Source organism: Myotis lucifugus, unplaced genomic scaffold (assembly GCF_000147115.1).
Source record: "Myotis lucifugus unplaced genomic scaffold, Myoluc2.0 scaffold_97, whole genome shotgun sequence".
Lineage (NCBI taxonomy): Eukaryota > Metazoa > Chordata > Mammalia > Chiroptera > Vespertilionidae > Myotis > Myotis lucifugus.
Window position 1 is genome coordinate 208,846 of NW_005871145.1, and position 27,427 is coordinate 236,272.

Below are 27,427 nucleotides of genomic sequence, written 5' to 3' on the forward strand. Positions count from 1 at the left end.
CCTGGATTTGTTGGTAGTCCGCTTGCTGCCATGAATCCCAAGCTGCTTCAAGGGCGAGTTGGGCAGATGCTTCCCCCAGCACCAGGCTTCCGTGCCTTCTTTAGTGCTCCACCTCCTGCTACACCACCTCCTCCACAGCAGCACCCCCCTGGCCCAGGACCTCTTGTGCAAAACTTACGGTATACACAACAAATGCTACTGTTTGTTTATTCATTGTTGGCTGAGTCTCCTATTGACGTTTAGTATTTTAATATGGAAGTCTCTTGATATTTGCAGGTGATAAATTTTGAGATGTTACTGGATCCTCAAGTTGCCAGAAGAGAAATGTTTGACAGTCTGCAGGCTTTCTTATAAATCACATTTTCCTCAAGTCACATATTTCCTGTGTACATTTGCACATTTCTAATTAATCACCTCTTTTATTTCTTCTAAAGTTTATGTCTCACTCTAGATTCGTTTTACGAACACACACATACTTATACAGGGTGGGGCAAAAATAGGCTTATAGTTGTGAGTATGCAAAACACAGCTTATTCTGTTTATTGTATTATTATTATCAATAGAGGCCCGGTGCATGAAATTCTTGCACTCGGGGGTGAGGGGGGTTTCTCTCAGCTCGGCCTGTGCCCTCTCATAGTCCAGGAGCCCTCAGGGGATGTCCGACTGACGGCTTCGGCCTGCTCGTGGGGAGTGGACCTAAGCCGTCAGTCGGACATCCTTAGCACTGCCTTGGAGGCGAGAGAGGCTCCCACCACCGCCGCTACGCTCACCAGCCGTGAGCCTGGCTTCTGGCTGAGTGGCACTCCCCCTGTGGGAGCGCACTGACCACCAGGGGGCAGCTCCTGCATTGAGTGTTTGCCCCCTTGTGGTCAGTGCGTGTCATAGTGACCTATTGTTCTGCTGTTGGGTCAGTTTGCATATTAGCCTTTTATTATATAGGATATTTTCCATATGAACAACTGTAAACCTACTTTTGCCCCACCCTGTATATATCACTAAGGGTTCTTTAGAGAAACAGAACCAAGAAGTGCCATATATACATAATGCAAGGTGGGGCAAAGGCAGGTTTACAGTTGTGAGTATGTGAAACAGTTTATTCTTGTAGTACTATTTATTAATTATTGTTTTACTTTCCATATGAACAACTGTAAAGCTACTTTTGCTCCACCTTGTATTTTCAGTGTCATTCCCAAGTGGTTGTAACTAAGTACATTAAATCTAAAGCAGCGGTCACCAACCTTTTGGACCTCATGGACCATCAGTGGTCCGTGGACCACCAGTTGGCGACTGCTGATTTAGAGACTTCTGTTTGACAGAAGCAAAGAGAAAAAGAATTATACTGCTTTACTGTTAATTCACTCAAATTTATGATCACCTGCTCAGGAGTTGAGAATTGGCCATTGTAGAAGACGTAAGAACATATGGCTATCTTTTCCTTCTAAAAAGTCTCCTTAGAATAGACTTTAACATTCCCTTGGATGAACCTGTATGAAGTTATCTTGTACTAACAACATTCTTGAAAACTTCAAATCATAAGGACAACAGAAATAAAAAACCTTTTCTGTTTTTTCTTAGATCTCAGGCCCCAATGTTTAGAGCAGACACCACTCATCTTCATCCACAGCACCGTCGACTTTTGCATCAGAGACAGCAACAGAATAGAAAGTAAGTGCTCACCCTCCTCCTTTGCAATTTTTTAATTCAGCTGTTCATTTTGACAGTGTACATGGTGCTACTAGTTTATTTTTTTAAATATATTTTTCTTGAGGGAGAGAGGGATAGAAACATCAAGGATGAGAGAGAATCATTCATCAGCTGTCTCCTGCACGCCCCCTAGTGAGGCTCAAGCTGCAACCCAGGCATGTTCCCTGACTGGGAATTGAACCGTGACCTCCTGGTTCATAGGTCAATGCTCAATCACTGAGCCATGCTGGCTAGGCAAGGAGCTACTGATTTAGTTTACTTTTTAAGTAAATTTAAATAGTATTGAATTTATTTTACTGGTAAAGTCAACATATAAGCTGTCATTTTATGTTTGTGATACACTAGCTTCAAATGATAAGATTTTGTCAGCTAATTTCCAAGTTACTATAATTCTGTTGATCAGAAATACAGTTTAGATCGGATATTTTTTCTTATAAGCCAACATTTTATACTCTTACTAAGTTCTTACCATATTCTTACCTACCTTTTGTCTACCATCTCAGCTCTGAGGTAATCTTGAATTATAGTAGTTAGCTTTATATTTGGGTCTGATGTAATGCCAACAGTCACTCTTTAATCTTGGCTATAATTCTTTAATCCTCATCTAACAAATGCAATTACATATTGATATATGTGACCCTAGCTATATGTCAGGCACTGTGGGGATTGAAAGAACAAGGCATATAAAACCCTGCCTTAGTGGAGCTTATGTTATAATCATAAAATAAAAAATTAAACAAAACTTAAGTTTCTTCAACCTTCGGTTATAATGTTTTCTATGTGTAATCCATTCTCACATTCAAAGGAATTGTAGAATACTTTTTGCAGGAAAAAAACTGTATGGGCTCTTAAAATATTAATTTTAAAAATACTGTATTAAAATATTAAAATCTAGTGCCTATCGTTAACTCTATGGGACTGTACACTTTAGAATTTGATAAGAGGGTAGGTCTCATGATAACAAAAGACCACACTAACATGCAGTTCCCATGTTACATGGCTCATAAAAATGAAGTCTCAAAAAGCTCACTTGTAATCAGAAAACTGCAGATTAAAATTAGATAACCATTTTACATCTCCACATGGACAAAACTTGAAGTATCACTGACTGTTATTATCAGCAAGATTGGAGTGTACAGCCTCTTAAGAGAGAATTTGGCAATAAATAATAAGGTTGAAAATGTGAATACACCACATCTTAGTAGATCTATTTTTAATATATACCTGGGTATATTAACATGGATAAGTATGAAAAGCAGTGATGAGTGAGAACTATTTATATAAAATTGAAAGGCACACTGAATAGTAATGTATAAAATTTAAAGATGTACACACAAGTAACCAAAGAACTTATGTGCATATATGTATAGCCCATGGACATAGACAGTAGTGCAGTGAAGGTCTGGGGAGTGGGGAAGAGGCTGTGTGGAGGGAGGCAAAGAAGGAAGGGAAATGAGGAACATCTGTAATACTGTCAACAATAAAAAATAAATTTAAAAGGGGAAAAAAGTATAGAAACAATTCAGGGAGGGTACATACCAAAGTCGTTCCTCTAGAAACTGGGCTGGGATCCATCCAGAGAAGTACAAGAGGGCCTTCAGCCTTAAATGTAATGCTTAATATTACTTTTTAAAAATCTGAGGCTAATTTGGCAAAAAATAGATTTTTTTCATTATGTCTAGGTAGAAGGTAAATGAATGCTTATTATAGTATTTCTATACGATAGTATTTCATTATACTATAGTATAATGAATGTTTATTATAGTATTTCTCTACATTTGAATTATTTCATGATTTTCAACAAGTTTAAAAAAAGTATATAGACTTATAATCAAATTGGCCTGTGTTCAAATCTCTTACTCTGACCAGTTGTGTGGCTTTGGACAAATTACCTGATCTCTTTCGGCCTTAGTTTGTTGTCTTAAGTGAAAAAGTAAACCTACTACCTCATAGGGTTATTGTAGGGCTTATACAAAAGTCTGTAGATGAAAGTACTTAGCATCTGGTAAGGAAGTCAGATCTTAGTTTTATTTCCTTAACTGTGTATTGCATAGCTCTTGCCTCTCAAATTTTGTAAAGATTCAGCTCTCTTTCACTTCTCTTTTAGCAAAAGCAAAGGGGAATCTTTTTTTAATTGGCCTTGTTTATTCCTGTATTATTATAAGGCATAATAAATGCCGCTTGAAGTGAATGTGGTATATGTTTGTTTTTCAGTCAGCATCGGAATCTCAATGGTGCAGGAGATAGAGGAAGTCACCGGAGCAGTCACCAAGATCATCTCCGGAAGGATCCATATGCCAATCTCATGTTGCAGCGAGAAAAGGACTGGGTCGCCAAAATCCAGATGATGCAACTGCAAAGCACTGATCCCTACCTGGATGATTTTTATTATCAGGTAAATACTCTGTGCTAGTTTTGAGGGTCATAGTTTAGTTCCTTCCTCTGGTGAAAGCACTCATTTAAATATTGGTAGAATTGGACATTGATAGAATTTTCTTTTGAAGTAGTCTTCAAGTGGATAAGAATGACTAAATTCTGTTCTCTTTTCAAGCTAGAGAGCCTCTCACTGTTCACTAAAAGGTTTGCATATATGCCATCTATTTTTTACACAAAGAGGCTCTTAGACCAATATTTTCAAATCCCTTTGGCATCAGTAATCTGGTTCTTTCAATTAAGAATATTGGCAGTCTTTCTTGGCTGGTGTGGCTCAATTGGTTAGGTGTCATCCCATGCAGGTTGCAGGTTCGATTCGCCATCAGCCCAGGTTGCAGGCTCAGTCTCTGGTAGCGGGTGGGCAGGAGGCAGTCAATCGATGTATTGCTCTTACATTGATGTTTCTCTCTCTCCCTCCCTCTAAAAAGTCAATTTAAAAATCTTTAAGAAAAAAAATAAGAATATTGGCAGTCTAACTTTAAAGATATTTCCATTAATGATTACCTTTTTTGAAGGCTGGGATTTTTTTAATAAAGGAAATTTATAGCAGTTTAACAAAAATTAGAGACAAATACATTTACAGAAGGCAAGTTGTTGCAGTCACCAGTATAATTATTTAATGGTAAAGAGCTGCCATATTGTGTGCTTGTGTTGTAACTGAAATTCTTGTCATGGGGCAGAATTACTTTCAAAAACTGGAGAAACTGTCAGCTGCTGAAGAATTACAAGGTGATGGTCCTAAAAAGGAGCGCACCAAGCTCATTACCCCTCAGGTGGCCAAACTGGAGCACGCCTATAAGCCAGGTAAGCTCTTATCCCCTTAATGTAATAAGAGAAATTTGGCAGGCTACTGATATGATAAAATATAAGTAACTGCATAGGTGACTGGATAGAGATGTTTAAAACTGATTAATAAAGTACTGTTGTCCTTAGTAAATACCGAGATCAACCTTTGTTCAAGTGTGGAATAAATGGTTTGGTACGGACCTTTTAGGTCCTTTTCTACTTGAGATTCCATAACTTTTTAATGCCTTTTTAAATTCCTAATAGTGCTAACATAGATAAGGGAGGAACATTTCAGATCTCAATTTGATTATTATTGCAACAAAAAAATGGAAAAGGGAAAATTTTGATAAGAGCTTGCTTTAGATAATACTTGGATTTTTATAGTAAATTATTAGACTATGAGTAAAGAACAGAATATAAAGATCTCAGAAAGCTGTCTGCCTGCACAGCTGAGTTTTTGTTGGAAATGTTTTGTCCTTGCAGTGCAGTTTGAGGGCTCTTTGGGAAAGCTTACCGTCTCTAGTGTGAATAATCCCCGGAAAATGATTGATGCTGTTGTGACATCTCGGAGTGAGGATGATGTAAGTGTCAGCAGAATTGTGTGTTTAAGAAATTCTGGGTTATCACTACTTCTCTTGGGGTCATTGTGGAATGGAATCAAGTATAATGGAGTTTTTTATAGTCTAACCTGAAGCTTCTGATCTGACCTATCATGGCATTCTGGTTTTCTTCAAATGTGCTGAGATTCTAACACCTTCATCTCTAAGGCAGCCAGGCAGGACCTGGGGTGGCAGGAATCTTTTCACTGAGTAACTGGCTGCAAATAGCATCAGCTATTTTTCTCCAGTATTTAAATTATCATTTTCTATGTGTTTTAAGATTTTTCTATAATATCTTCATCTTCAACTGCATTCTACAATTACCTTTTGCCTATCTATGAGTTCAGTTTAATGGTTTGTGTGTGGATTGATTCAATCAACTTTATAAACTTTGTCCACATCATTGTTTTTAGAATATTAACTTTCAAGGAGTCAAGATTGTCTTCTCAAAGTATTTTCACAAATGGAACTTACATATGCAGACTAAGAAACTTATTTTTAATAGCGGTAAACAGTCCACATTAAATAGTCTTGTCTTTTTTTAGGAAACAAAAGAAAAACAGGTTCGGGACAAGAGACGAAAAACCCTTGTCATAATTGAGAAAGTAAGTTTTAGAATTTGTTGCTATGGTTTCAAATAAGGAACTGTCAAATGTATGTACTATAAGTAGAAAAGCAATCAGCGCTCTGTAATTTTAATTAATGGATATATTCTTGTTAAGTGCCTATTATGTGCCAAGCACACCAGAAAGGTGTTCTCACCTGTGGCCTCAAGGAAGGCTCTCATGATCACAAGTACTGGGGTTTTGTCCAAACTTATTCAGGTCACAGCTGAGTGCTAGGGCAGGTCACCTTTCTAGGACAATTGGAATAAAAATGACATTGTTCCATATATGAAATAATTGAATCAATTGAATCAGTTTACATATATTGGCACTCCCTGGGTGCTGGGTGCTAAGAAAAACAAGGTAACACACCGGCAGTTGTTTTGTGAAGTGTAAATACTATGTTGCAAGGCCATAGAGCATAGTGGTTAAGAGCACAGACTCTGGAACCAGGCTGCAAATCATGCCTTTTTCACTTTTAATTGAGTCTGTGACTTGAGGCCAGTTATTTGACCTTTCTGTGCTGTCCTCAGTTTCTTCATCTATAAAAATGGAGATGATGATAGTCTCTTTCTCATTGGGCTGTAGTGAGTATTCGGTGAATGGGTACTTACATGCCAAGTGCTTAGAACAGTGCCCAGCACCCAGTATAAAAATGATTATATATATATATATATTTTTTTTATCAATGTAAGGCTTAATTGATACAGGTTGTTTATGTTACAGAGCTGTTGTTGCTGTTGGAAATTTTAGAATGTGTAATCATTTCACTATCATTACCTTCTGGATTAGAGGTCAAGGAAACATGAAGAATGGTGTTTCAAGAAATTTTAAAAGTTATTTCACTGTGTTTTTCTGGATTTAAAAGAGCACTTTTGTTCTCTCAATTTTATTACAGTGAGCTTTCATTCCCAGATCTTTAATTGCTAGTCCTAAACTGTGAGGTGATATATCTAATACTCTGATCCTGACTTAGACCTACAGTTTGCTCCTGGATGTGGAAGATTATGAAAGGCGTTACCTCCTAAGTCTAGAAGAAGAGCGACCTGCCCTGATGGATGAAAGAAAGCACAAAATTTGCAGCATGTATGACAACTTAAGGGGAAAATTACCTGGACAAGAGAGGTAAGAATTGTGCACTTTGAGGAAGACATGAGACTAGCTGGACTCCCTACTCTGCTAAACTGAACTTTATACATTTCTACCTTTTCTCCTTTACCATCTCAGTAAGCTCCAAGTCTGTTCTTCTGGCCTAATTGAGATGCCACTTCATATAAAGCATTTCGTAATCCTTCCCAGCCAGGAAAAAAAAAAAAATCTCTTTATCCTGAATTCATTTATTCAACAAATACTTATTAATATCTACTAGGGACTGCTGGGTGCTGGAGAGAAAGTGGGGAATATTATTTAGTTTCTATTTTTGAGCTTATGGATTGTACTTGGTTAATGCTTACTAGCATGCTCAACCTTGTAATCTTTATGTATTTTCTTTCCTACTAAGCTGAAAAGTATAAACATTTAAACATTTAAACTTCCTTGGGATTTTCATAGAGTGCTCATACACTATGGAAACGTGTCAGTCTTTCAATGAAGACTAAGCTCCTTAATATATCTTTTTTTTTTCTGTATCTCTATTATCTCTCTCCCACCCAGTATCTGGAACAGAATCTTGCTAATGGTAAATGTTCTATAAATCCCAAATATTTGTTTGATGAATGCAAGAGGACTGTCTAAGCCAGAACATACACCAAACAGAACATAAGAATAAGCACCTTCTTTTCTGGAGTTGGGCTGACAGGGAACTGGTTGGATAAATGTAGGTTTATCCATGGATTGGAATGTTATGCAGCCATTAAAACGTATGTAGTTGAAGTATATTTATTGATGTGGAAAAGTGTTCACAAAAAGTTGTTGGGAAAAGTGAAGCAACAAAGCCATATGAATTCTATGAACCCAATTTTATTTTTAATTATTTTTTTTGTTAATCCTCATCTGAGGATATTTTTCCATTGATTTTTAGAGAGAGTGGAAGGGAGTGGAGAGAGAGATAGAGAGAGAAGCATCAATGTGAGAGAGTCACATCAATTGGTTGCCTCCCACATGTGCCTGGACCAGGACCTGCAACCGAGGTACGTGCCTTTGACTGGGACCCTTCAGTCTCCAGACCAACTCTCTATCCACTGAGCCAAACCAGCTAGGCCTGGACACATTTTTTTTTTAAATATATTTTTACTGATTTCAGAGAGGAAGAGAGAGAGAGAAACATCAATGATGAGAGGGAATCATTGATCGGCTGCCTCCTGCACGCCCCCTACTGGGGACAGAGCCCACAACCTGGGCATGTGCCCTTGACCAGAATCGAACCTGGGACCCTTGAGTCCACAGGCCAATGCTCTATCCACTGGGCCAAACAGGCCAGGGCTGGACCCACTTTTTTGTGAAAGATAAAAGTGTTATACCCAGCGAAAAATTTCTTCAAAATGTTAACACTACCTCTCAGATTATGGAATTTTAATTTCCTTTTTGCTTATATAATTTTCAGATTTTGCTGTATTAACTATGTTATTTTATAGTTAGTTAAAAGTTAATAAAGGAAATTAATGCATATAGTTTGACCAAATTTTTTTAACGTACAGTTTTTGAAATAATATTCTACATTTGGGAAACTTGAAAAGTTACTTTTTATTATTTGATTGAGAGTTGGAGAAGTAATTCTCACTATTTTGTAGTACAGATAATTGTATAGTGAAAATGAATGCAGTATATTCATTTAGTAACATGTAAGAGGGAAAAAGGTTTTTATATTGTTCTTGCTGACCTAAGTTAGCATTTTTCTTCCCCTGCAGGCCAAGTGATGACCTCTTTGTACAGATCATGTGTATCCGAAAAGGGAAGAGAATGGTTGCCCGCATTCTCCCTTTCCTCTCCACAGAGCAAGCAGCTGACATTCTCATGACAACAGCCAGGAACCTCCCATTCCTTATCAAGAAGGATGCACAAGATGAGGTGATCCTCATGTGGGAAGGAGGGATGTCTTTCTTTGGTTCTTCGTAGTATGATTTCTAGAATCCAAATTTCTTTTCCTCCCCATTCTTTTTGTGTTGCTTCTCTAACCTTTGGCAGTGTGACTTGATTATTTAAAACAAAACTTTACTCCAGACCTATTTTTTAATTCCATGTTTCATCCCACGGACCATGTTTCTAAACATGAAGAAAACAGTAATTCCTTCTTATTTAACATAGTTATAAAGCTGTGATCTGTATCTGAATTACTTGGGAAGCAAATAATTTAGCCCTATCCCAAATATGCTGAATCAGAATTTACAGAGGAAAGATCAGGGACTCTGTATCTATAACAAGGTCCCAGCTGAATATGATGCTACTAAAGTTTGCAAACTTATGGTCTTGGTTACTTTGCTAGATATAAAGTAGCACTCATTGGGATGTTGTCACCAGCTCGACATTTACCTGTAGACTGAGTTGAATGGCATCCTGCCCACAAGAATCAGGCCAGTACTTTTAAGTAACTTTTATCACAATCTAAACTAGGTTGGATATTGAAACATGATTATCAAGTTTACAAGTTAACTCTTGGTGAGAATTATTTTCTGCTTATTCCTGTCATAACACTTGAAAGATTAGCAGAATTTAGAACAGTCTTAGAAGTTCAAAACAAGAAATTAATAGGGTAGCACAAAGGGCTAATATTATTAACTGTGAGCTTCAGAAAAATAGAATTAATGATAGTGAACCTGTTAGAATAGACTACAAGTTAAGTAACAACCATCTGGTAATAGTCCCAGGAAACATGATTTCAAGATACTTTATCAATGGTGTAACATGAAAGAGTTGAAAATTACTCCTTTTGAAATGAGTTGAAAAAAATACCTTCTTGAAATTTTAGCATCTGCAGAAGAAATGAATGTGAAGTTTATGTCTCATCATTGGAAAAAGTGAATTGAGACAAGACAAGTACATTTTTTAAAGAATTCAAGAATGAAAAATGGGTTGGAAGTTAAGGTTTTGAGGTTTATCCTAGAAAATAGAAAACAAGAATAAAAGTAACCGCAACTTTACAGCATATAAATTATAGGCAAGGAGGCAGGCATTCATCCATCATAATCTCAGAGGAACTCATAAATAGAAACAAGTTGGGAAAGCAGAAACCAACTTGAAGGGGCTCCCATTGGTAAAAGTGGGATTATTTTTATCTTAAAGAAAAATTACAGAAGTGGATTGAGGTAGACATATTTCATGAGTTTATAATGATACCAAAAATATGTCAATCATCCTCAGAGATTGCTAGGCCATCAACTTAATATTCTGAAAACTGATAACTAAAGGAAAAGAAGCTTTCATTCTGCCTTTCCATTATAACCAGAGTCACCATATTATAATAGAAAGTTCTTTATAGAAGAACTAGAGGCCTGGTGCATGAAATTTGTGCACGGGAAGGGGGATGTCCCTCAACCTCACCTGTATCCTCTCGCAATCTGGAACCCCTTGGGATGTCGGGCCTAAACCGGCAGTCGGACATCCCTCTCACAATCCTGGACGCTGCATGCACCAGTGACCATACTTTTCATACAGGTGAAAGGCATCTTGCTATTATATGGGCAGCTACATTTTTTTGCCCTGATTATAAAAAGTAGTATATAACATGATCTTTCTGAGTTAGTAGTACCATTTTCCCTCTCTTGTGGGTGGAAAAACGGGCAGAGAGAAGTAATTGACTTTGTCACACAGTTATAAGTGTCAGAATCAGGGCTGACCACAAAATGTGCAAGCCAGAGTCCATGCATTTCATCACTGCATCATCCTGTTTTTTCAGTGTTAGAGTAGCCTTGCCAGGTTTTAATTTTTTAATTTAAGAGACTGTTCCCAATACATAGGGTAGGATCCCTATGCCTGGCCAGCGATCAGGGCCATCTGTGGGGCGACCGGCAGGCGGGGCGATCGGAGGCATTGGCTGGAGGCCTGGTGCCACCCACCGGCCAGCCCCACTCCCCAATCACTGCCGCAGTCACCTCCCTCTCAGGGGGCAGACACTCAACACAGAATGCAGGAGCTGCTTGGGGGGCAGCTCCTGCGTTGGGCATCTGCCCCCTGGTGGTCAGTTTGCGTCATAGCAACCGGTCGTTCAACTGTTCAGTCGATTTGTATATTAGGGTTTTATTATATAGGATTTCAGCTACTAAATGCAAAAATATGATAACATTAGGAAATGATTTTACAACCTCCAAATGGAAATGCAGTCAATCTGGACTGCAGTCATTACTGATACTAAAGCATTAGGTAAATGGTGGATGGAGGACTTTACATGGTTCGGAGCGAGCTAACACCTGAACCCACTGGTCACTGTTCACAACACTAAGAGGGAACTACCAGATGCCGTGTGCATCTTGACATGATGCAGTAGAAAGCACATAGTTCTACCAGCCCTCCATCAAACCTCCCCACCCCCCCTTTGAACCTGAATCTAATCAAAACTTTAATTCCGTCAGTTTATATGGGGAATATAGAAGATTCTTTTAAATGATACCACACAGGTGCAAATAACCAGATCCAAAATATGGAACAAATGATCCAGTTTCTTCAACAAATAAATGATATGGGAAGAGGAGATGGACAGTGACAGAGGACCTGTTGTTAACAGATTTTAAAAGTCTTACCAACCAACCAAGTGCTTTCAATGAGTGGATCTTATTTGAACTATGATTAGAATAATTCAGCTGCTAAAAGACATTTTTGAAATAATTGGAGAAATTTTAATTTGGAGTAGATATTAAATGATATTGAGGAATTAAATTTTGCTAGGTGCAATAATATCATGAGAGGTTTTGTTAGAGATATAAACTGAAGTATTTATAGATGAAATTATAAGATAAAGGAGGAACAGATTGAATAAAATTTGGCAAAATGTTGGTTTAATTATTGAAGTTGCATGATGGGTAGGTACAAGGACTTCATTATACTGCTCTTTATACTTTTGTGTACATTTTTAAATGCTTTGATTTTTAAAGCTTTGTTTATTTAGAGTAGTGGATCACAAAAAGTAGCCTACTTTCCATCCTTGGCTATTATATAAAGTAAAACCAGCCATCATTTTTTTTATACCAGGGGCATTGAGTGCTGGAAGCACTTTTGATTTCCTTTCATGTGTTGTAACCTAGTTATGTTGGTAGCTCTGTATTTTAACTTTTCAGTTCAGGCTAATGACCAGAAGGAATGAATGGCTAGCAAGGTAGAATTCAACATCCTTGGGTTCTGTTTCAAGCTACTAGCTCTGTAACTCTGAACACTGAGCTTAGTCAATTAGCTTCTCTAATAATCTATAAAATTACTAAATAATATCTCTGTTTCCTCATTGAGCTTTTATAAAGATAAACCAAAATAGAATTAAGTCTGAAAATACTTCTCAGTAATTCTGTAGTACTCCCTCTTAGACACAATATATTGAAATCGCCTAAATACTCATCTCCTCTGTGTTTTTGATCCCTGAGGGTCTGTCTGTCCTTTTAACTTTTGTTCTTAGCCTATGTTCCTGGTACATTGTAGGAATTTAAATATTTGTGAGATAAATTAAAATACTGATGTTTTATCATGAATCTTTTGTGTTTGAGAAGTGATTTTATTCCCTGGATTCACACAAGTCATGATATTTCATATGCAAATTGAGTTGAAAAAGTTCTCAGTAGATACCTTAGAATACTTTGTTAGGATTCTAGTAGTATCTGCTAGACTTGTCAGCCCATATTTGTTAAATCTCACCTCAGGCAGTTGAGTATGCAGCTGAGCAAGCACCCATCTATCCAGGCTCACCCACTGAGGGTGACCGAAGTAACAGTTGCCAGGATCTAATGTTTTATTTTTTTCTCTGTAGGTGCTGCCGTGCTTATTGAGTCCCTTTTCCCTCCTCCTCTATCATCTTCCGTCAGTGACTGTCACCAGCCTTCTGCAACAGCTAATGAACCTACCTCAGAGTGCAGCTGCACCAGCACCTTCTAATCCTCACCTCACTGCTGTTCTCCAGAACAAGGTGGTCTTGCCTTTTTTGTCCCTGAACTTTACAAGGCTTCTAAATTTGAGTTACAGATAACACTAGTAGCTGCTGTGGGTATGGCAACTTGTTAAAAACGTTTCCTTCATCCAGAGTTACATTAAGTTTCTAGTAACAGAGGCCAGAATTAACAGTGGTTTCAACAAAATAGGATTTTATTTATCTCATGTCAGTAAATCTGGTGTAGTGGCTCCATACGTGGTCAGGGATGCAAGCTCATTCGGTTTGCCTTCTCTGCTATCTTAGTAGTGGCTGCCATACTCATGACTCCTCTGGGTCCATGATGATTGTAGAATTCAAGGCTCCACTTTGCATCAGGAAGAGAGGTGGGTACAGATGGCTGAAACATGTGGATTAGCTGTCTGTCTTCCTTATGGACCTTTTCCAGGAGTTTTCACCAACAATTACTTAAAATCTCAATGGCCAGTCTTTGTCACATGCCACACCTAACTGCAGAAAGTGTGGAAACATCTTTTAGTTCACACCATTGTCATCACAAAATTAGAGTTCTCAAATAGGAGGAGAAAAGTATATTACAGTGGGCAAGTAGCAGCCTTTGTTACACGACTTTACATAGAAGAACATCCCATTTCATATTTCATTTACATCAAATTAAGTATCCAGAGACTCATAGGGGAAGCATAAACAGAAGAAGGAGCATGAGCTTTTAAACAGAGCAAGTTTTCATTCCTTGCCTGCCACTGTCTAGATTTGCGACTCTGAATAGATTATTTCATTTTGCTGAGCCATAGGTTCCTGGTCTGTGATGATGTCTACTTCAGTATTTTCCTATTACTGAGATGCAAGAACAGCTGTGAACAGTTCATTGTAATGCCTCATTCATAGGCACTCATTAAGGGCAATCTGTTAGAATAAAGTGAAAAAGTAGGCTCTTTCCTTGCCCCCCAAAACTGTCAAAGCATGACTCTGGAGAGGGAGCAGTTGCAGTGCCTCAGGGACTTCAGATGGGGTTCTGGAGTGATCAGTTATGTGCCCTCCATGTAATTTGGTTCCCTCGTACTAATTTTGATAAAGGCAGTAGAAAATTGTGAGATCAGATGAGATTGTATAGCCCAGTGTTGTTTTTCATATATGAAGGGAACTTTTGGGGAAAGGCAGTGTTATCCTCTATGAGGGGAACTCAGAAAGGTGGGATGGAATCTCAAAATATCCCCATCTTCTCTTTATGATCCATCATAACTGTGACTCAGACATTAACCCAGTACTTCTGGTCCCTATTGCATTTTCATTCTATCCCCCTTTAGACTGCATGTTTCCTGCTTTTACCACTACCCCATAAGTAAAACAAATCTTTATATATTTTAATTTCTAAAGCATGTTGTGGAAATCGTGATAATCCTAGATATGGTGAATATAAACTTCTTTTAATTTTTTTAGACTCTTATTAGCATCCTATCTATGCCTTTATATTTCCAGATAGATGTGTCCTTTTTTAAGAAAATCTTTTCTTTGTATCCTGATCATTTCAGTTATGCTTCTTTGTACATTTCCCACAGGTTTTGCTACCTGTTTTTCTTAATTCAAAATATCTTGTTCTTTTTAATGTTTTCTATTTTGTCCATGAACTTTAATTTTCGGTATCAAAGTTTGTCTTCATTTAACTTTCCTTTTTAATTCATTTATCCATGGCAAGGAAAAGTTATATTTTTATCACAGGGTGGGGTTGGGAAGCAGTGAGAACTGTAGGACACTGGGACTTTTGTTTCCATTGATTATGTGTTCTGCTGCTGTGCAAGGAGAAAGGCACAGCGTCTCCCCTCATGGTTGTCTGATCTTTGCCCAGTCTAACTGAAGAGCACAGCGGTAGTCATTTGATTTAGTGCCATTTCCCCTGCGTGGTGGTGGAGAGGAGGAGATGCAGTATTGAACTTGATTCCCTCTCTCCTGTTGTAGTTTGGCCTGTCACTGCTCCTTGTTGTCCTGAGCCGTGGGGAAGACCTACAGAGTTCAGACCCTGCTACAGAATCAACAGAAAACAACCAGTGGTTAGTCTGCGCTGTATTTCTTTTAAATTCTTTTAGGTAATCTTTTCATTCTTTTTCTTACATTGCTATTATCGATTTTCCCTTTCAGGATGCAAGTGATGTTCATGGCAACCCGAGAACTTCTGAGGATTCCCCAGGCAGCCCTAGCCAAGCCAATCTCTATCCCCACAAACCTAGTATCCCTCTTTTCTCGCTATGTTGACCGACAGAAACTGAATTTGCTGGAGACAAAACTGCAGTAAGTTAGCAACAGGAGAATTCCTATCTCACTAACGTTGGCACTTTAGAAGTTATGAGGAGGAGGTTTGGGGGTGGGTGGGCATAAATCTGAATTTGGTGGAAGAGATTAAAGACTTCTATCAAATATATGAGTACCTGCTAGATATCCAACACTGTACTGGGTGCAGTAGCACCCTCATAGTTGACTGAATGCTAAGAGTAGAGACGAGACATCTTTGGTGTTTCGTTAAGATAATTTTTACAAGGATGTAATTTTATGAAAAACATTGCCTTCTGTTTTAACTCATTTATACAAACAAGTTTCCTTTCTTTCTTTATACCTGTAGGCTAGTTCAGGGGATACGATAAAAGATCTGCACATGTGTCCTGTACCTCTTTTTGGCTGTCACCTGCACTGCTGCCATCACCAATGGAGTGTTTGTAATGAGGGAGGGGAGGTAGCTCATTCCTCAGAGCGTCTTATGTGGCCGAGTCCTGTTCACAAGGATTGTCTCTAAATGCCAGGTGTTTCCCCACTGCTCTGTGACGTTCGGCTGAGTGATACTTCTGCTGGTTTCTTCTTACCTTCTCTGTTACAATTCTGCATGTCCTACTTTTACTCAATTCTTCCCAATTTCGCATTTCCTTTGCTCTAGAGACACAAATATAATCTCTCCCTTTATCCCACCACTATTCCATTTCAGAGTAGATTATAGCCTGCCAAAGGATCCCTCCCCGCATCTTATTGAAGTCTTTTTCATTGCCCCATATTAATATGACTATAGGAGAACCAATTAAGTAGAAATTAATATACATGTGTGTGTACACACACCCCCTTCACATATGTTTCTGTGGTCTCCAGAGGATCCTTAAAGAATGAGTTTTAGAGGGAGAAATATTCAGTTGACATCCCTCCTCTAAACACAAACTAGCTGATATATTCTTAATCTGTTTCTAGTCCTTCTTATAATTGATTTGGTGAGTTCCCCTTGTTTTAATATAAATACAGAATATGCCAGCATATTAATAAAATCAGAACTCAATTGGCTGACACCCAGCTCTAGACTGAGAAGTCCTTTTTTTCTTCCCCACTTGAGTTTCCTTTGTTTCTGTTCACCTGAATGGAAACAGCATACGGTTTAAGCCTTTATCCTGCTACAGCGACAGTGTACTTGAGCCTGTCCTCCCAAGTGTGTGGAAGATTGCCCAAGGTGATTCTAACTTAGAGCCTGCTTCCACAGTGTAGCTTTTGTCTTCCTGAGACTACTTCAGTAAGCCATGCTTTTACCTCTCTCTTCCCCATTTTTATTTGGTGTCCTGGATAGAAACCTCCAAATGTAACCATGGAAGCTAAGTTGGGCTTGCTTTGTTCTTCATTCTCCATGCCACGGGCAGAACTGCTGTCCTTGCTACTTCATCTCACTCAGGTCCCATCCCAGGGACCTAGATATGAATCCTAGCAAGGACAGCCTTCCGTTACCTTTTCACTTGTCCCTCTCCCATTCAGCAGTCAACCAGGATAAGAGGTTTTGTTCCATGGTGATTATAGCCCTCAAGAAAAATCTGAATCCATTTTAAATGTACTTTTTGTTCTCACCTTTCGAATGTAGTGGGGAAAGACAAGTTGTGATGTTTAAAGAGAATAAACATTTTGCACATAACATGTATTGTACAACAGTAAAATCCTCCATTATAACCTGTTGTCCTTGTCTCCATCTCCATTTCTTCTCATTCTGTAGCCCAGGCTCCACCAGCTGTTCCCAGTGACATTACTAGCTTCCCTCTGCCATTATCAACTGACTTATTTCCACTGGGCACCTTTCCTGCCTTTTCACTTCACAACCATCAAGTGAATACTTGATTAGTATTTCTTCTCTGTGCTTTTCTGTTTGGTTCTAATAAAGATTAAAGTTTCTAAATTTACATTTTTATAGGGAATTGTAAATAAATACAAATTGTATACTTGAAAAAATGTGTGCCAGCATTTCTCCTTTCTTGTTACTTCTTAGCATGATTTTTAATTTGTTTCTAGCATATTTAGGTAGACTGGCAAGTCTTGGTGTTGGAAATTGGTAAGGATATCACTTAATGTTTTTACTTTTTTAATGTTATTGTAATGTTTACATGGTAACTTTCCTTTAAAAACCTAGAGTGCTTTCCGTCCTCCTCTCTCCATTTTAACTACAAAATGGAATTATGAATTGTAGATATACTGTAGTTCATCTTTTTCATGCCATCTATCTCTAGGCACATGTGATTTTTAAGAGACTCATTTAACCCAGTTTGGCCTTAAGCTGCCCTCACAATTCATCTTCTCAAAGGAGATGGGGGAAATTTTCCAATTTGTTAGAGTAAATTTGTTATTTCAGATAAAAAGGTTCTAATCCCTTTCTCTGCCATTGTGGTGTGTACAGTTAAGTCTTTTCCTCGCCTTATCTTCTCACAAGACTTTGAGGGTCAGGCAATTCTTAACCAACAAACAAAATCAGAATCATCCCATTCCCCAATGGATTTGGCTGAAAACTTAATAAAATCTGGTACAACTACAAGAGGAGACACTAGAGCAGCGGTTCTCAACCTGTGGGTCGCGACCCTTTTGGCGGTTGAACGACCCTTTCACAGGGGTCGCCTAAGACCATCCTGCATATCAAATATTTACATTATGATTCATAACAGTAGCAACATTACAGTTATGAAGTAGCAACGAAAATAATTTTATGGTTGGGTCACAACATGAGGAACTATATTTAAAGGGCCAGAAGGTTGAGAACCACTGCACTAGAGTAAGACCAAGGTGAATCTGTAAGGAATTGCATGTAAGATGGCACACATACTTGTGCTGTGTCACAGTCACTAGCCTCTACCATATCTAGCTGGGAACATCACCTCTCTGGACAGTTGGATATATTCTACTGAGACAATCATTTTTCTCTTTGTTTCTATGTTTCTCCTGCACTAGATAATTGGTTCAGTAATAAATGCGAGATATTTTGTTTGAAAAAAAAGATTCAGCAAACAAGTAGAGAAAGAGAAAAAAATTAAAAATTATAAAGAGGGAGGGAGACAATTATTGGCTGCCTACTTACTTGAAGCTTATTTTCACCCTCATGAGTAGACGGGCTCCTTGAGTTAAACTGTTTGCCCAAGGTGACAGCTGAGCAGCAGAGCTTGGGACTCCTGCAGGATGTTCTTATTGCTGTGAAGGAGTAAAACTATCTTCTAGTGGATCTGTTCTCAACCCTAAGTGAAAGAAAAAGTCTTATTAGATAGTGAGGTTTGGTTAGAGAGGAACTGGCCCAGGAGTGTCCTCGAAACCCAAAAGCAAGGATTCAGAATGTCAGAGTGAGGAAGACCTTAGTGGTTGGTCTACAAGCCAGGGAGCTGAAGCTGAGGGGGCAGAGGCTAGTTCAGGTCCCTGGGCTGGAACTCCAGTTTGAATGCTCTGCTCCTCTCTAGGTTACAGTTCATAGCCTGGGAAATGCTGGGCCTGCTCCAGAAAATGTTATCTATAATAACTAAAGTGTAATATGCTAATTAGACCAGACGTCCTTCCACCTAACCGGAGGGAAGCCTGGGTCCCAGGTGCCTGGCGGCAGCCAAAGGAAAACCCAGGTCCCAGGTGCCAGAGGGAAGCCGGTGTCAGCCGTCAGGGGAAGGAAGGCCTACTCTTGCATGAATTTCGTGCATTGGGCCTTCAGTAGTGTTGTTTCTTGTGATAAAAAGCCTGAGTTTAAGAAGTGAGTGCTTTGGCCCTGACTGGGTAGCTCTGTTGGTTAGAATGTCATCCAAATACACCAAGATTGCAGGTTCAGTCCTTGGTCAGGGCACATATAAGAATCAATGACTGAATGAATGAATGGAACAAATAGATGTTTCTCCTAACTAAATAAGTGCTTCTACTTTATGAATGTAACACTAGCTTACAATAACCAACTGATTTTGAGTCATGTAGTATATTCAAGATATTTTTTGTTCTAGGCACTTTAAAAGTCACTTAGGACTCTAATGAGAGCAATATTAACCTCCCTGCTAATGTATGTCAAAAATAATCAAATTAGGTGAGGCCTAAAATAGTTTACGACAGTGTGTCACAGTTAAAAACTGACATCAATGCATGTAATCTTATCCTATATAAAATAAAGAGGTAATATGCAAATTGTCCCTCACGCCCTCACAAGATGGCTGCCTATGACCAGGCCATCTGGGGGGTTAGTGAGGGACAACCAAACAACTGAACAGCAAGCTGCATGGGGCGACCAGGCCAGCGAGGGGTTAGTGAGGGGTGACCAGGCCGGCGGGGGTGGGGGGGGGGCCAGTTGGGTGCGACCAGGCCAGTGGAGGGGGGCAGTTGGGGGTGCCCAGCCCAGTGGGGGGGGGGCAGTTGGGTAGACCAGGCCAGCAGGGGCAGCAGTTAGGGGTGACCAGGCAGGCAGATGAGCGATTAGGAGCCAGCGGTCCAGTATTGTGAGAGGGATCCTGGATTAGAGAGGGTGCAGGCTGGGCTGAGGGGACTCCCCCCTCCTGTGCATGAATTTCATGCACCGAGCCTCTAGTACTAGTATAATAAAAAGAAGTCCTTGATAAGTAATAGGTAACAGACTTGTGAATAATGACTTTCACACATGAAAATGAAAGTAATATTAAGAACTTCACCCCACTAGTAATCAGAGATATAAAATATTTTTTTCACTTATCAATCTAACAAAATTTTTAGAAATAATACTAGTGAGCCCAGCCAGTGTAGTTCAATGGTTCAGTGTTGACCTATGAACCAGGAGGCTATGGTTTGATTCCCAGTCAGGGCACATGCTCAAGGTTGCCAGCTTGATCCCCAGTAGGGAGCATGCAGGAGGCAGCAAATCAATATTAACCTAAATCAAACCTGAAAGCTGAGAAACATCTATAAGGGAGCTAGGTAATCAGTAATGTGTGTACTTAGCCAGTTGTGAATAGAATATATTTTTTAATATATTTTATTGATTTTAGACAGGAAGGGAGAGAGAGGAAAATATCAATGATGAGAGAGAACCATTGATTGGCTGCCTCCTGCACACCCACTACTGGGGATTGAGCCCACAACCTTGGGCATATGCCCTTGACTGGAATGGAACCCGGGACTCTTCAGTCCACAGGCTGACGCTCAATCCACAGAGCCAAACCAGGTAGGGCAGAATATTTTAATTTGCTTAGATTTTGTACCAATCTAAAGAACCAGAGAGAGATCTGCATATAACTTGCAAAGGCAAAGGATCTCAAGTTCCACCTCCCCCCCTCCAAAAAAAACAAACAAACACTGTTAACAGTTTAGTGTATTGTCCTCCAAGTGATTTCTATATGCATATGCAATCATAGTTAGAATTATAGATATTTTTACTTTTTTTCTCAGAATCATGATGCATCTTTTCTATGTCACTATATAGAGAGCTATCCTGTTTTTTTAAATGTTTGTATAATGTCCCACTGTGTGACATTGTGCCATAATTCATTTAACTGCTTATTAATAAGATTCAGTTTTCAGGGACTTTTTGTCTGTCAGTGTTCATCCAACAGTGAACAAAGGTAAATCCACAATGTCATCTTACAGCTCTTTCATAGTGTACAAAGAACATTCATTCATTTTCTAATTCAGTCTTCTCTATAACTTTAAAAAATAGGATGGACAATTATAATTGTACAGTACAGAAACTGTAGATCAGCTAGACCATCCAGCTAGTAAGGGCTAAACTGTAATGTTAAGTTCCACATCTAGTGTCCTGGATACAAAAAGGCCCTGGCCCTTGCATCCATGCTTCATATAGGAGCAGCAGAAAAGCTACAAGCATTTAAGGACATATCTGCAAACTCTTCTGATTGGACTTTAATGCCTTCATTTTCAGTGGACAACTTAAGCAATTGCCTCCCAGAAATATCCAAAAAGGAGCAATTCAGGTTATAATGTTCAAGTTCAATTGCAATGTGTAAGGATCAGGGTTAGAGGAAGGCCCTTGCGAGGCATCTGGTCCTTTTGGTTTACACATTTTTGAAAAGAAGAAAAAATAAGACTCCTTGCTTTCACCCTTCTGTCTCTATTCCAGTTCTAAAATGCATTTTATATTAGCTATATTCATTCACAGGTTAGTGGTTCATTCATTAATTCATTGCACTACTACATGAGCTCTACAAACACATGAACTGTCTTATTCACAGCTGTACCCAAGACCCAGAGACAATACCTAGCAGGGATCAAATAAATGCCTGTTCATTAAATAGTTATGCTATGAAGAAACAGGATTATTCAGAGGACAGACCTTAATATAATAAATTAGCCTGTGTGTGCAAGGCCTATTTCAAAATAAGATTCAGTTTTCAAGGACTTTTTGTTACTATTCAAAAACTATTACTGTTTTATCAAAACAACCCCTAGGTCAGGAACAATTTGATAATATAAGGAAAGCACTTGTGTCCAGTGTTACTCCAGGTACAGTGATGACAAAGACAAAATAAGGTCCTACTCTGGTGCAGCTTACGTTCTGAGGGCGGTACTTATAAGAGCTAAAAAGAGAACAAAAGAGGATAATGGAATCGAGTGATAGTATGTGTACTTCAGACAATGTGGTCAGGAAATATCTTGAGCATGTGACATTTAAGCAGGCATATGAATAATGAGAAGAAGACAGCCGTGCAAAGGTCTCAGAAGAGCCCAAGCAAAATGAAGAAGATAGCCAAGACCCTGAAATGAGAATGAGTGAGGAGTTGAAGGGGCCATGGCAGGTCAGTGTTGCTGGAGTGAAGGGAGTGGGATAGGGTGACCACATGGGGGTCTTGAAGGGACCTATTCTCATTGCATGGGAAGCTTTTGCAGAGTTTTTAAAGAAAAAGTACAAAACAACATATGTTCTGATTTATGAGCACTACAAACACAGAAACTGTTTTATTCACAGCTGTACCCAAGACCTGGCACAGAGACGACACCTAACAGGCATCAAACAAATGCTTTTAAAAATCACTTCGCCCTATGGAGATGAAAATAGACAAGAGAAGGGGACACTTAGTAGAGAGCCTCACAACACTATTCCTGGTCTACAGGATGAGGAGACTGAGCCTTTAAAAGGCAGTGACTGAGAATAAATTTTTTGAAAATAGACTTAAGACAGTGGTTAGCTTTGGGAGTGTTTAGGGGAATGGTATTGGCACAAAGATTTAGGAAACTGGTTAGTTTGTATTATGTTGAATGGTGGATTAATGGGTATTACATTTACTATTATGTTTGATAACTTTCATATATCATATGCATCCTATGGATCTTATAGGTTGAATTGTGTCCCTCAAACCTCATGGTGAAGCCCTAGGCCCTGGAACCTCAGAATGTGACTGTTTTTGGAGAATGGGCCTTTAAAGAGGTATTAGAATAAGGCCATTAGTGTGGGTGGGCTCCAATCCAATAGGACTGGTGTCCTTACAAGAAGATTAGGACACAGGCACAGAGAGGAGACCATGTGAAGACAAAGAGTAAAACAGCCATCTAAAAGTTGAGAGGCCAGAAAGCCAACCCTGCCAACAGCTTGATCTCAGACTTCTAGCCCCCTGAATTGTAATAAAATAAATTTCCATTGTTTAAGTCATCCCACTTGTGGTATTTTGTTATGGCAGCCCTAGCAAACTAATAACTATAGGTGTCCAAATATTTCATTAAAATTTAAAATCCATATGAATATATATATATATATATATATATATATATATTCTCAAACTGTTAACAATGGTCATGCCTAAACATTTCTTCAAATTTTAAAGATGCTTTCCTTCATAGCCACTATACCAATATTACATCGAACAAATGTGATCATTGCCTAACATCTAATACCAGCCAATTTTCAAATCTACCCAAATATCCCAAACATGTCTAAAAAGCTGTTTATTTTCCCAGAACCAGATTTCATTCAAGTATTTGGTTGTCTTTTAAGTTTTTGGAAACTTAGAACAATCACCCCGACCCTTTTTTATGCCATCAATTTTCTTTAATCTTTGTGATTTTATCTTCTATGAAACTGGTTGTCTTATAGAATGCCTAGCATTCTTGATGTATCTGATTGTTTCCCATTGTTTCTTTGAGCGTGTCTAACTGGTTCCTCTAGCCCAGTGGTTCTCAACCTTGGCTGCACATTAGAATCACCTGGGAATCTTTTTAAAATCCTGATTTCTGGGCCTCATCCTCCGGAAATTTTGTTTCTTTGTTGCTAATGTTGTGGCCTCACCCCATAACAAAGAAACAGAATTTCCGGAGGATGAGGCCCACTGCTAGCCCCTGTAAGGGGAAGGTCAGATATAAAGGCTTGATTGGAGTCAGGTTGAACATTTTAACAAAAAACCTTCATTAAGTGATGCTGTATACTTCATGCTGCAGCACACCAGGGACCTCATAAAAATTTGATTGTCCCAGGGTTAATGATGCTAAATTGAATAACTGAATTAAGGTGGATACAGCCAGATTTCTCCATTACAAAAGTATGTCTTTCTGATTGGCAAGTAATCTGAGAGGTGTATTTGACAACACACTGCACATTTGTGTAGTTATTTACAGTGTACCAAACATTTTCAGATGCACAACAGTATCCCTGTAGGGTTTTATTTCTACTTAACAGAAATGAAAATTGAGTCTTGGAGTGCTTAAATAAATGACTTTCCCTAAGTCCCAGAGCCAGTGAGTGGCAAAGGCAGGACTGAAGCATAAATGGGTTCATTTTAGTTCAGTTAAAAACTTTTTTTAATACCAAATAGCCTACATCTACCTGCAGATTTTCAAAATGTATTCTCCTGAATTCAGTAAGTCTCTCCTTATGGAAAACATTTGTCTTTACTTTCTTGATACCCGGAAGCATGTTACCAAGGAAAAGCAATTTGTTTTACAGCGTCTAACAGCCATTGCCTATCTAAACTAGCAAAATATAACAGGTTGCCCAAAGCTCCATTTTAACAGTAGTTTACAACATCTAAATGTTAAATGAAGTACTGAATATGTTACTTTCACAAATGTATGAACAAAGTAAATTTATTTTAAAAAATTGGTGCGAAGTTATGCGCACAGAGGTGCGCTTGTGCTAAAATCAACAAGAGTCTTTAAGTCTGGAAGAGATATCACTGTGAAGTACGTATAAAGTCAGGTCCTTGCGTGTCTATTTTCTCGTCATTAACGTGGGCAACTCGTGGGACAGAATTAGAAGCAAGAGAGCCCCTCGGCCTGGCTCAGCGGTTGAGCATCTATGAACCAGGAGGTCAAGGTTCCATTCCTGGTCAGGGCACATGCCCTGGTTGTGGGCTCGGTCCCGGTGGGGGGCGTCCAGGAGGCAGCCAATCAATGATTCTCATCATTGATGTTTGTCTCCCGCTCGAATATATATATATATATATATATATATAGATATAGATATAGATATAGATATAGATATAGATATAGATATAGATATAGATATAGATATATATAGATATAGATATATGTATAGATATATATAGATATATATAAAAGGATTAGAAACAAGAGATAAAGATGTGGTGCAATGAGAAAACCAGGGAAGGTCATTAGGAGGATCCTGGATCCAGGAGGGAAGCTATTTCTGGGCTCCCAGAAATTTGGGCCTTCAGATCTGAGCCAGCTGCTGGAAGAGTGCTCTAAAGGGGGAGACTGACTGCTCAGAATCACTCTTCCTAAATAAAAACCTACAGAGGTCTTAGCTCAGCAAGAGGGATTCCAACACGGCACTTAACCCTTTTGTGAGACTGACTTTCTTTTACTCCCACCAATTCCCCTAAAGCAAGAAACAGGCGGACACGCCCCCCGGGCGCTCATCCCAGATTTTATTGGCTATTCCGGCCTGCCCCTCTTCCAATACGTTTCTTTCATTGGCCAGAAGGTGAGTGCCATTTATAACAACCAATAAGAAATGAAAGTAAGGGATGTGACAATGAGACACCTCCCTTTTTCCTCAACTGATGCAGTCAATGGTAGAAGAGGTTGAGCAGCTGATACCAACCACCAATCCTTAGGGCGGAATAGGGACGCTAGGAAGAATGATGGGAGCGGGTGACGTGGCAGTGACGGGGACATAAAATGAAATGAGTGGCGGAAACACTAGCCAATCCACGATCAAACTGGCCGGGCACTCTGAATTCTCGAGTCCTCCATAAGTGCTGGAGACTTCAGGAAAGCACCAATGAGCTTTACATAAGTCTGATTGGCCTTCATAAGAACCAATCAATGACGTGGCTGGCGGACACGTCCTACCCGGGACTCTCAGTGGGTTGTATGGAATGACAGGCCCCAGGAAAATGCCAATGTCCTAGGGATCTTCCACAAGTGACACTCAGCGGCACCAATTGACTTCCTCCTTCCCGGCAGCCGGTCCCTCCTCCCCCAGCGGGCCTGGCGGGGCGGTGACGCTACGCAACCGGCGGCCGATGCGCTGGCTGTGTGCGGCGCTCCGGCGGCGAAGGCGGCTCTCGTAGGCGGTTCCGGTTCTGTGTCTCGGGGCGGTGGCAGCTCATGGCGGCGACGGAGCTGAGAGGAGTGGTGGGGCCGGGCCCGGCAGCCATTGCAGCTCCGGGCGGTGGCAGCACGGGTCCCCCGGTGGTGGGAAGCGGAGGCGGCCGCGGAGACTCGGCGCCAGGCTCTGGGGCCGCGCCGGGCACTGTCGCCACGGCGTCTGCGAGCGGCCCGGGCCCCGGGGCCGGGGCAGTGGCGGCGGCGGGCCCAGCCCCAGCACCTCCGGCCGGGGGCTCGGGGGGCTCGGGCGGCTCGGTCGCTGGGGGTTCGGGCTCGGCTCGAGAAGGCTGGCTCTTCAAATGGACCAATTATATCAAAGGCTACCAGCGGCGTTGGTTCGTGCTGAGCAACGGGCTACTAAGCTACTACAGGTAACTGCTTCCGGGGCGCTGTCCCCCTACTGCAGCCCACCTTCCCTCGCCGTCGCCCTCTCCAGCCGGCCCCGCAGCCAAGGTCGCCCCGGGCCCCCTTTCGTCACCTGCGCGCATTGACAGCCCGCGGCCCGAGCCCACCATCACGGAGAGAGCATGCCCCACGACGTACCCCTCTACCTGGGTTGCCCAGCCTCGGTGCAACACCTTCCCCCTCGGCCCCTGGCCTTTCCATTATGTTTCCACCAGCACGTGGGTGCAATGATTAATTCTGCACGAGGACGCTGTTGTAGGTGCCAGGGGACACATATAGGAGAGCAAAGCCCAGGCGCTGCTCCCAAGGAACTTAGCGTAAAAGTCCCAAGGTTTAGCTTTAGCTGTCTGTGCCCAGTCTCCAAATTTCAAGGTTATTAGCAGCCCTTGATGTACCCGCCGTTGCTCTCTCCACATTCAGGCACAAGGACAGGGTGGCCTCCATCTATCCCCTGTCTTCCTTATCTCTCCAAGACTTGGGTATGTTTTCTCCTAGACAGACAGCTCAGAATGAAGATGTGCACTCCAGTACTGCTTTTATTTTTGCTTGCCCCACCTCCTCCCGTGAGAATGATTAAGTTTTCCATCCAGTAATATTTCTGGGGTCTCTGGCTAGTTTGGTTTGTTTATTAAAAAAAGAATGTCTTTGGTATGGTTATTTCTGTTCAACAATGTATGTCATATATTTATGGTCACAGACTTGCCATAACATAACATGTTTTTGGCTACTCATGTTACTATAGATAGAGGGGTTAAGATAGCGGATTTGGGGACAGGGCGTAAACATTTTCTGAGGGCTAGACAGTTTGGATAGGTGTTTTAGGTACAACAACCTGGGAATTAGGAGATATTCCCATATTCCTGATGAGGAAACTGAGACTTAGCTTGGGCAACTTTCCCAAAGTCTTGAGGAGTCAGGATTTGAAACTAGTTCTGTTCACACCAACATAACCTAAAACCCAGGTTAGTATTACATGAATCAGATACAGAGATAATTAAGTATCAATAGCAACTAAGTTTATAGCTCATGATTACTATGTTTATTATATTCAAAATGTATAAAGGGAGACTTTGCTTAGTGTAATGGCGTTTCTA

The 27,427-nt window shown here is 40.1% G+C and overlaps 2 protein-coding genes across 2 annotated transcripts in view; both read left to right on the plus strand.

The window, feature by feature from the left end:
• PATL1 (PAT1 homolog 1, processing body mRNA decay factor) overlaps positions 1–17,384 on the plus strand; it is a 34,338-nt gene extending 16,954 nt beyond the window's left edge. Inside the window, exons 7-18 of the mRNA XM_023756549.1 lie at positions 1–179; positions 1,576–1,665; positions 3,919–4,099; positions 4,818–4,941; positions 5,407–5,504; positions 6,068–6,127; positions 7,104–7,252; positions 8,974–9,133; positions 13,011–13,166; positions 15,102–15,193; positions 15,282–15,431; positions 15,760–17,384. The exon at positions 1–179 is cut by the window's left edge and continues 171 nt beyond it. Of these exons, the coding sequence (XP_023612317.1) occupies positions 1–179; positions 1,576–1,665; positions 3,919–4,099; positions 4,818–4,941; positions 5,407–5,504; positions 6,068–6,127; positions 7,104–7,252; positions 8,974–9,133; positions 13,011–13,166; positions 15,102–15,193; positions 15,282–15,431; positions 15,760–15,781 (1,461 nt within the window). The 3' untranslated portion in view covers positions 15,782–17,384. The remainder of the gene's footprint in view (positions 180–1,575; positions 1,666–3,918; positions 4,100–4,817; positions 4,942–5,406; positions 5,505–6,067; positions 6,128–7,103; positions 7,253–8,973; positions 9,134–13,010; positions 13,167–15,101; positions 15,194–15,281; positions 15,432–15,759) is intronic.
• An 8,067-nt stretch (positions 17,385–25,451) lies between these two features.
• The window catches only part of OSBP (oxysterol binding protein), a 34,244-nt gene continuing 32,268 nt past the window's right edge, over positions 25,452–27,427 (plus strand). The window contains exon 1 of the mRNA XM_006091825.3: positions 25,452–26,299. Within this exon, the coding sequence (XP_006091887.1) occupies positions 25,929–26,299 (371 nt within the window). The 5' untranslated portion in view covers positions 25,452–25,928. The remainder of the gene's footprint in view (positions 26,300–27,427) is intronic.